This window comes from Pundamilia nyererei, unplaced genomic scaffold (assembly GCF_000239375.1).
Source record: "Pundamilia nyererei isolate P.nyererei 1_Seehausen unplaced genomic scaffold, PunNye1.0 scaffold00063, whole genome shotgun sequence".
In the NCBI taxonomy this organism is placed as follows: domain Eukaryota; kingdom Metazoa; phylum Chordata; class Actinopteri; order Cichliformes; family Cichlidae; genus Pundamilia; species Pundamilia nyererei.
The window spans coordinates 735,459-746,085 of NW_005187464.1; the positions used below are offsets into that span (position 1 = coordinate 735,459).

General features: G+C 39.3%; 1 protein-coding gene across 1 annotated transcript in view; it reads right to left on the minus strand.

Moving 5' to 3' along the window:
* The window catches only part of wdr70 (WD repeat domain 70), a 43,049-nt gene that overhangs the window by 14,756 nt on the left and 17,666 nt on the right, over positions 1–10,627 (minus strand). The window contains exons 11-13 of the mRNA XM_005735199.1: positions 1,894–1,993; positions 1,351–1,435; positions 1,105–1,243 (exon numbers count right to left, since the gene is read on the minus strand). Coding sequence (XP_005735256.1) covers positions 1,105–1,243; positions 1,351–1,435; positions 1,894–1,993 — 324 coding nt within the window. The remainder of the gene's footprint in view (positions 1–1,104; positions 1,244–1,350; positions 1,436–1,893; positions 1,994–10,627) is intronic.

The window sequence follows — 10,627 nt, forward strand, 5'->3', positions numbered from 1 at the left end:
CACACAGTCTTTTCTCTTTCCCCTCTCCTTCTTGTTCATTCAATGGCCTATGTGGAAGGAGCATGCCTCAGCCGAGGAAACTGAGTTAGAAAGCATTAGTTTCAGTCAGGACTCAATGTTATGTCTATAGATAGACACCATTAAATCTCTGAAAAGGGTTTGACGATTGAGAGAAAGAGGCGGAGGAGCAGGAAGCAGCAAAAAAAGTGCTTTCTACTGTCGAAAGCACCTCTGCAAATCATTTCAGCACCTATGGCTGGTTGCCCACACCAAATGGATTTCTGAGAAAGCGGGATTAGTGTAAAAGTACAGAGCATGCTCATGTGTCTGACAGAGTACTCTGTATGTGGGAATGGGACGTGTGGATTGTGTTTTTAGATAATTAAATTTCAAATATAACTCAAAGGCAGTGCGCATAAAAGTGTCAATAGCTGTCCTGCCAATAGGTTTGTGGGAATATTGCAGTAAGGAAAGGTCACATTGCCCCACTTTTACCTTTAACTTGCCTTTATTCTCCTTCAAAACTCAGCTCATAGAGCTCCGATTTTTTTTTCTTACCTCAATGATGCTATATTATACTTTGTTTACAGTTGAATTCTGCTCACACACAGTGATTTACAGAGGAAAATGTCTAGTCACTGCCAGACAACTGTGCTACTTATTAGATAGAGAAAAAGAAAAAACCAAACCCACATTTCTTTATCTGCAGAAAGTCATTCTTTAGCTCAAATGATAATTTAAGGCAGTTTTGTAGAGTTGTTTATTGAGTTTAGCTCAAATTCTGCAACGCACATTTCAAGCTGAAATCATAAAAAAGCAGTGGAATGCATTGGGCTAAACAGATCTTTAAATGAGTCCTTAGACTACTGCTGTTGTGTTTTCAAAACATTTTAAATGCTTCAGTTTTGCTTGAGCGCAAACCACTTATGTTGAGAAGGAATGACTGTCATATTGATTTCATTATGTGTCATTGTGTATTCATCATCTTTTCCACTGCTCGTTATGTGTTCAAGGTCACCGTTTTGTTTGTAACTAACATATCACATCAACGAGCTGGAAAACATCTTGTTGCTGTGGTTGTTGGGGATTTGAGGCAGAACTTACTGCGTTGGTGACATCTATTTCGTAGACCCTCTGAAACGAAATGCGGTCAAAGAAAACAAGCTTCCCATTTCCTTCATCTTTCTTCACCGACGTCCCCGTCACCAGAAGCTTGTCATCTGGGCTAAAACAGCAGTCGGTCCTAACAGGGAAAGTTACAGACATGCATTATTGGGTAATAATGCATATGTAAGCACTTACAGCAACAAACAGGCAGATTATAATTAAGATGACAGTTAAGACTCTCACATGGAAAAGTAGTTGGTCAGACCACTAACTCCATTCACTGGCTTCCTGAAGTTGCGTATATCCCACATCTTGAGAGTGTCATCGCCTAGGGGGGGGAAAAAATAACAGTTGGGGACAAAAGGCAAACTGTAAATTGTGAGTCACCACAGACAAAACTTTCCTGAAGGTTATTTACTTTACTATAGTGCAGCGCATCCTCCTTAACATAGAACGAGGCTGTATGAGTTATTTTTCATTTACATTACAGAATAATGTGAAGCGGAGGTCTCCTATGCAGAGTTATTCCAGTTTACCTTTGTGCTAGACATCTCTTCTCCAGATTACATACCAAGCTAAGTCTGCAGGGTGTTGCTGTTAATGATCCATGCTTATTTGTATACTCAGACTGAAAAGCCACTGCTTCCCAACAGTGATCTTTGACCTTAAAACAGACCCTCTTAGCTTGGGTACTGATGACCAGAACTTCAAATTGTGGCTGTTAAGCTTGGCAGATAAGGGTAAGGCTTTTTTTAAAAACTTTATTTAATGTTCTGTTTTTTTTACCTCCACGTGAAGCAAGCATCGTGCCATCATAAGAAAAGCTGAGGCACGAGGTGTCCGATCCTGGGGTGTGGGCTTGCCGACAGTGGAACTTTGTATGAACCTAGAAAGACGGAAAAAGAGAAAGCGACGCATTAGCGACATCACTTTCTACAAGCCATGGTGCAGGTTTATGGTTTCATAATGATGTATATTACAACTGCATGATACAGATCCTATCAAAAGATCCCAGTTCGCTTCTGTTTGTTTTGCAAGTGACACAAATAGAAAGAACTGGACAAAAATGTTAAACATGTTAATATTTATCACATAAACATCACAGACAAAGCGACAGCTAGAAAAAAAATGCGATAAGTCTTGATAAGTAGTTTTTCCATAAACACAACGTTTTTTCGGTCAATATTAATCATCAGTGTTAAAAAGAGTTATTACAACCTCTTGATAAACCACTGCATGGAACTGCCACTGCTCTGCTTCAGTAGCAAGACATTTTAGTCTTGCTGTAGTAACAAAAAGACCTTTTCATTCCCTGTGTTTTCCAAACAACACACGGTTCCCATTTGCACTATGAGCACCAAATTATATATTTAACTATAAAGCCCTCTTAGAGCCTATGAAATACCAACAAGACACCACACTCTCCACTCTTTTCAGCAAGACCACAGACATTTATCTTGGCAAGTTTTTAAGTCCCTGCCTGACAGATGGTATTTTGATTTTTTCCTACCTGAAATGGTATTCTAATACTCTTACTGCACACAGTTTAGTAGCCTGCAACAGGCGAAAGACACACTATTCACTGCCAGGGGTCACTCTTTGGTATATTAGCCATCTTTGAATGAGTGGTTTGCCACAATCGGCACCCAGTAACAACAACTAGCAATGCACAATATCAACAATTCCACTTCTCGACAACATGTGCAACAAGCATAGATGACAGTAGCAGCTAGTGGAGTGGACAAGATTATTTTTCATACTCTTCAAAGTGTGGCTATTAAGTATTAATTTAATAATATATGTTCTGTTCAATTTTTAATTATTATTATTTGAGGAAATAATTTGGCACAGAAATTGTGAAATATTAATGGGCTCTGGTGCTGCTGAGTGACTGCTGCTCGTCAAACACATTTCATTGCAATGTTGACCCTGTGCTAACTTGCATATGACAAATAAAACTGAAACTGAACTGAACTGAACTGAACTGGTGCCACTAATATATGGATTTTCACAAGGTTCTGTTTCTGAGCCCTTAATTTCTACTTACACGTTGATGCTTTGCCATAATTTTTTTTTTTAAATCCTTATCATTTTAAGAAGCTTATGTTCAGTAAGAGAGATCTATGTTCAGTTTGGTTCCAGTATTCCTGGGTGCTCGGGCTAATCAACTGTTTATATCAATCTCAGCTCTGCAGTCATCACTTTGGCCCAATCATTTTCTTGCCTGCCTTCTGCGAGCCAATCAGACTCTGTTACATGTGCTTTAAATGCCATTGCGCTTATGTCATTCTGCCCTTTGTGCATCCCGCCTCAACTCCACCTCATCCTAGTCAGTAAGAGACTGGGATGATCAGCCTGCTTCATCTCTGCCACCGCCAGTGATTACACACTTCCATGAAATGCTCATGACACACAGTTATAGTTTCAAGCTAATGGAAAACAAGGTCTACATATGCACAGCTGATTCCAGTAACTGGTTGGCATAAGACTCTAAGCATTTAAAATGAAAAAGTTTATTATCATAGTTCTAACTTAAGCGTAATTACCCTCGATTTTACCCATTATCATTAAATACCTCAGTGCTGACTAGCATAATAACTGTTATTCAGTCATAATTTTCCATTGGGTAAGAAGCCGGGTACACCCTGGACAGGTTGTCAATCTGTCACACACAGACAGGCAACCAATCACACCCATGTTCACACCTGCGGTCAGTTTAGACTCATCAATTAACCTAATCCCATGTATGTCTTTGGACTGTGGGAGAAAACCCACAGAGACATAAAGAGATCCACACGGGAAAGTCCACTTCAGACTGGAGTCAAACCCAGGACCTTCTTGCTGTGAGGCAACAGGGATAGCCTCTGCCTCCTGTCATATAATTTTCCAGTTTAAGACAGAAAAATGTCAATCATTTTTATTTGGCAGGAATTTAGAAACTGTACTTTATGCTCAAATGTGAAGATTTCTTTTGTCCCGTGTGAATGTAAACTGAATACTTTTTTTGGGTTTGATTTTTGTTTTTACTGAATCAGCATATTAGTTGACTTTTGAAAAGAACTGTTATTTTGCTAAATGGGTATGTGCAATTCTAAAACAGAGCTGGTACAGTTGCATCCCAACAGGCTACAGGGCAAAAGCAGCTGCAATGAAAACATAGGGGTAAATTGCACATCGCAAATTACAACCTTGAGGCAGCGTTTTCACTAAATTGTGAGTAAAGTTCTGCCCTTGTGAACATTTCCTTGGGATGTTGCTATATACAGAATGAGAACGTGATCCTACTCATCTTGGCTAAGATGACTAGCATGTATCAGTGAAAGCTAAGAAGGCTAAATGGCATTTCATTCGAGGTCATGGTATAGAGGTGAGAAAAGACAGAGTGAATGGACTTATATTTGTAGTCTGCAGGGTAAAGACAGATAATAAGATTTAAACGATTATTCCTGACGATTCCCAGCCAATTCAAACATCTACCCTGTATAAATAGTGGTTCCCAACACGCCTGTACCATTTCTTGCACTTCCTGAGTGCAAAAAGAGCAAGAGATTAACAGAATTGTAGATTTTCGTCTAGAGATGTTTTTTCCCCATTGCTGATTCATCTAATAATTTTCCAAATCAATCAACTAGGCAATCCAAGAGCTCATGGGGATATCCAGAATGCTTGCCCCTAGTAACCATCCCTTCTCTCTGCTTCCTCCCGTTTACTTCCCAGCGCCTTTTACCTGAGAACAGTCAGATTTCAAAGATCGATCATTAATAGGCGCTGATGAAGCAACAGTCTGGGAAGTAGGCTTGCTAACACTCAAACAAACATAACCTTGGTTTATATAGCTCCACTTTCATTAATCCCAAACGGAATGCAAATAAATCAGTGGAAAGAGAATTGCAGCAACGCAGGCTTTAGACCAAAAAAAAGAGATGGATAAGGAATTTGAAGCACACAGTGTGGAAGACAGATAAGGCAGAAATATAGAGAAAAGCTGGCAAAAACTGCAGGAGAGAGTGGAGCGTGAGGTGAATGAGTGATGTGCCCTGGCGATAACAGAAGGAAACGAGGCCATACTTCACTTCCAAAGTAAGTGGAGGGAAGTTATTAACTTGCACGAGACAGATAACACTGTTACCTTGGACTGTAGATAACGTGGATTACACTTCTTCAGGCCTCGGCCATTTAGTCTCTGTAGTCTCTCCTGGAATAATTTTCTGCTCCCCATCATCATTTTACTCATAGATTGCCTCTGACTTATTTCCATTTTTCTCCACAATTATCTTACAAATATCTGCCTATTCATTTTTTACTGCACCAAAATTGACTTGGTGGAAAGTGCGAAGCCAAGAGGTCAATTTAATACAGAAACTGGATTTTTTTTAATCTTATGCTATTTCTTAAGCTATTTCAGTGCTAATAAGTAGCAGATAAAACATAACATATAATATGCGTAGCCCTTGGAAGACCCCATTTTAATCCTGCAATCACTTGCAATGACCATTGTGACTACTGAACTTTGCAAATGGGCAATAGGGGCGTATCCAAACATGCATTCATGTAACTCTGCACCCATTCTATGGATGGTAACCACCAACTGGGTGGAGTCAGGACACTGTGAACAGGAGGCTTTTGCTCATGAACCATTTTCTTGTAATTATCTTGTCTTAGCATGTTGCTCAGTTGCACACCATGAAATTAGCCAGCGGAGCAGATATGAACTGAGGCTCCTTTTAGGGGTTTGCAGGAAAATGTGCATAAGCGGTGCAGTCTCAGGGTGAGAACAAATGGCATCAAACATGTAAATATTACAACATAAATATTCAGCGAGGGGAAGGTGATGAAATCTTCTTTACATAACTCCACGAAAGAACTGCACAGATGTGCTTTTTTCCCATCTGAATCAACCTGTTCCGTGACCTCAAAATGCACAGCCGCAGTTTTCGTCAGCTCGACTAATAAGAAAAGTTATGAGTACTTGTTCAACCTGTGATGAATCACTCCGCGATGTGGTTTTTCTTCTTCTTTTCATCTGACATCTTTCTTTCTAAGATGAACACCATCTGCTGTAAGCACATGCTGTGTTTTGACCCCTTTCATGTCCTTTTGTTACATTATACTTTTGTCTGTGTGTTTTCTTTGAACTGAAAATACGTTTCAGCACTTCCTTTTGTCATCCAAACAAACAACCAGACAGCAGATAGGAAAACCCTTGCCTGAATCTGGAGTAAATTATCAAAAAATGAAAAGGAAAAAACTGAGAAAAAGATGCTAAATGGGTGTAAATATAAGACAGAGGGTTTTTTTTTTCATAAATAGTTTATACAGAAACTGGGGGAAAGCAGCACCTTTAATACGTAGTTTGTGGTTGTTCTAGATGCATACTGCAAACATACACCCCCGTCAGCTATTTCTAGATCATATACTGCTGTTGTGAAAGCTTGAGTATTTATTTACTGTCCTGATGTTGGCTGGCATTAGCAGATGCCATTGCGTTTGCTTCCTGTGCTAATCTACACAGCCGGCCTGTGAAACCAGATTCTCGTACACTGTTTGAAACTTCACTCGTGCCTTGTGACATCCTCTGTAAGCTGTAGCCTCTTCTCCAGCCAGCAGGCACGAAGCTAAATGATTAAGATTTTTTTCAGAAAGCTAATGTGCGTATTTTTATAAACAGCATCCAGTAAATTATGAAAGTCTTCCATATATGCATGCACGTATGCGCGCACACATTCGGCAGCACGAGCTGATACATAGCTGAAGGAACACAGCATTGGGTTTCATCCCGAGCAGACTATGATAACAATCTACCGCAGCGCCAACTGTTCCAAATCACGCTATCAGAGCATTACATAAATACTGCAGGGCTCTTTATCTCAGCTCCTTTCATACTTTTACAACAGCACACCTGAAAGACTTGATGAACAGTGTTCAGTTAGTTTCACATCTCATTCTGACCTCTGTTACTCCCTGAGGATCAAGTGGCCAAACCACAGTCCTAACAGCTGCTCTGATCTTTCATGGAAATCAACAAGTGGTGGTGGCGAAGAGGTTCTAGATAATCCAAATGTTCGCTATGGTAAAGTAACTGTATTCCTCTATGTCTCAGTTACAAAAGGCTATAGATGGCAGGAATATTTTGCACATGCTTCTCTTTTCTTCCAAGTCCCTTCAAGGTCAAAAAAGGACACAACAATGAAAGCGTTGGCATTGCTTTCCACTTCTCTAACATCTTTTAGTGGACCTAGACTGTATGTATAAGACGGAGATAGTCTTGATGTTTTGAAAACTTACGTGATGAGCAACGGGTGGATCTGACAGTAATCTAAAAGCGAGTGACACTAGGGTCATAAATTCAGAGAACAAAATAAGCTATAGGCTTCTCTATAATGGGGATTTCTTTTTTTCAATTAGAAGAGTTGCCTCCTGCTGGGTATTAGAAAGAATGCAGGTTTAAGGCGCTACCACAGTGGTTTCACTTTTCAGACATGTCTAATCGTCGATACAGCGCCTATGAGAAGTCCCATATACAGCATAGTCAGACAGAGAATCAAAGTGTGTGGCAATGAGAAAAACAATGAGCAAGTCAAAATGACGGGACTAAGATATGACTAAGATGTCATAAATGTTTATGATTATGATGTCTCTAGAGTGCTTGGTGGATTTATTCATTTTTAGATGCTCTCACGTGTTGTCAAATCCTAGATCATTTAGAAACATGAGTTGACTTTAAGAGGTTCTGATCGCCTTTCCTAATTTATCTTTGAGCACCCACTGGATTTACTACTTTACAGTGAAAATACTATGTTCTGAAGGTGCGTTAATCAAACTTCTAGAGGACCCTGCACTGAGAGGTTCATGGCAGTAAGCTATTCAGTGGCATTTTAATAGCTTCCCTTGTAATCAGTGCTAATTTCGTTGACCAATACTTTTCATCACAGTTTTATTAATGACAATTTTTTTCCCTGGTGAAAGCAAGACGATAACTAAACAAAAGCTAATGCACAAGTTAAAAAAAGCTGATGAAAGGTGTTAAACACTTTCATCAACGAGCAAAAACGAGAGGCATGCTGGAGAGACGAGATCCAATCGAAACTAATTAAATTGTGTAGAAAGGTGGGACGCATTTGGAAGTGATCCAATCAGAAGTGATGTCCTTCTATGGTAAGGTTAGATGAGCACATTTAATCTGTCCCCAGGAAACGGTACAACTATTTACTGTACTCCTTGTTTCTAATGAAAACTCAGCAAAATGTTAACGCTTTGGAGGAAGAGACGGGTGGACATAGGGACACATTTCACACGAAGCAGGTCTCAAAGGTAAAAAAAAAAAATGTTTACACTCTATATTTTGGTCAACTGAATCAACTTTAGATTTAGTCTACTGTAATCTTATGACATTTAGTCTAATAAAATGAAACAATTCAGATGCTTAAATTATGAATAAAACTAAATGGCATTTTAGTAAAAAAACAAACTATGACTAAAACAACCTCAAAATCTGTTGTCAAGATTAATGCTGCTTGTTTAACTTCCCAAACAAAAACCTGATCTATGCTATGAATTTTTAAAGGTCTTTTCCTAGTTTGAGGATCTCATCGGTATATTTGATGTCTCTGGCAAGACAAAAACCTTGACTTACTAATCATTAAGTAAGTCAATGTTCTCACACATGTAATAATGAAGTCAATAATGAACTACCTCTGAATATCTTTCTTTTCAATTAATATCTCTATTTCAGATCAAGTGGAAAACTAATTTCAGCTATGTTCAACTCCTACACTTACCAAACCGAAATCCCCTTCTAGACAGAAAAAGCAGTGTTATAAGAGTGATTAATGGAATGAAATTGAGTCTGGACTCTTAATTACTTTTATATCAAGAGTAATATAAGATCAAAGTAAGACACAGCAGGACCAGCTTAACACTTACTGATTGCTCTTATTCAAAAGCTTGAAAGTGTGGCAGATTTTTTTTCTTTTTGCTTGCATATCTGATTCACCACCAAACCATAATACTCACTGTGTAGTTTTTCAAAACCACCTCTTTTGGGGTCCCACTTTGAAGTCTGGAAACATGTAAGTTCACATATGACGCCATAACATTCCTCAGGTCTCTGTGGTAATGTTTTGGAGCAAAAAACCTGGACCATCAATGCACCCAGTATCACAAAGTGCACATTACCTGGCAACCATTTAAATGCAGTCTTGCAATCCTGGCACCGACCCCTTTGGTCAGGGAATGAACATGCAATCACCCTCTGTGGCAGTCCACCGAACGAGACCTACTTGACTCCCATCGCAGGATCAATCAACTCATGTCAGGGTTCAAGAGCGCGATGTGTCACTCTCAATAGCTTCTCTTCAGACTGAGCCATAGATCAAGGTCATGTATGAGATTGATCATGATTGATCTGCCTGCATATTCTTGCCATGAGTAATAGTGGCAATACAACAGCAGATAGGCCTCATTTAAAAGCGGGGGGAGGGAGCAGCAATAAAAGCATCGGGAGGTCAACTCCTTTTTAGGCTTGTGGCTAAATTCGAGTCAGCAGCACAGGTTGCTGATTAGGGCAGAGGGCACCAACTAAATTCTTGAGCCATTCAGAGAGGACAGGCTCCAGTGGTCAGGAAACAGCCATGACTATTGTAAGCTGCTATGGGACGCAGGGTAAATATTTAGCTTGGAGAAGGAGGGGTAATAAATTTTGAGAGCTTTAACCCAATTGCAAAAAGCATGCTGCTGTGAGCAGCACAGGGGTGGGATGATGGGTGACTGGAGCAGAGAAGGGAGTCTATATAAAGTGGGGTTCATAGAAGCAAAGACTTACAATAGGAAAGCCGTTAGAGCCACACAAAAAAATAATAATCATACAAACTACACTGTATTTGATTATGAAGCCGGTTGTTGGATTAATTAACATGACGACTACTTCCCATTTCCCTAATCTGGATAAGCCTTTATGCCCAATGAGTCTGTTCCAACTCACTCACTACAGCTTACTATTACTATTTCTGTTCTCACACAAAATAACAAAAGCATTCACCCCTGACCACAGATAGAGCTGAACAGATGAAAGGATATGAAGTGGAACAAAAAGAATTAGAGAACAAATGTACTGAAAAATAACTTATTATTCTTCAGATAGTTAAAATTAGACTTATACTGACAAATAGTCAAAAACTGTCCTTAAACTGGCTTCTATTAAGCAGTGTATATGTTTAATAGAAGCATAATGAATAATCCTTATTCAATTTTATGTTCAATCCTAAAATCTACGTTTTCAGCGTTTAAGGACTCTCTGATGACAAAATATCAGCCTATAATCTCCCAGAATGCAATGATGCCTGCTAAATTGATTGCTGTAGGTCCACTAAACTCTTTTTCCCTTTCTCATCTTGCCATCCATTCATGGAGGTAAATGTTTTGTGTGACTAATGAGAAGAACAATAAACTGTCAGATATGCCTTGTCGCCAATAAACAGGAAACAGCAGCATTTGGAGCCCAGGCACTGACATCACATCACTG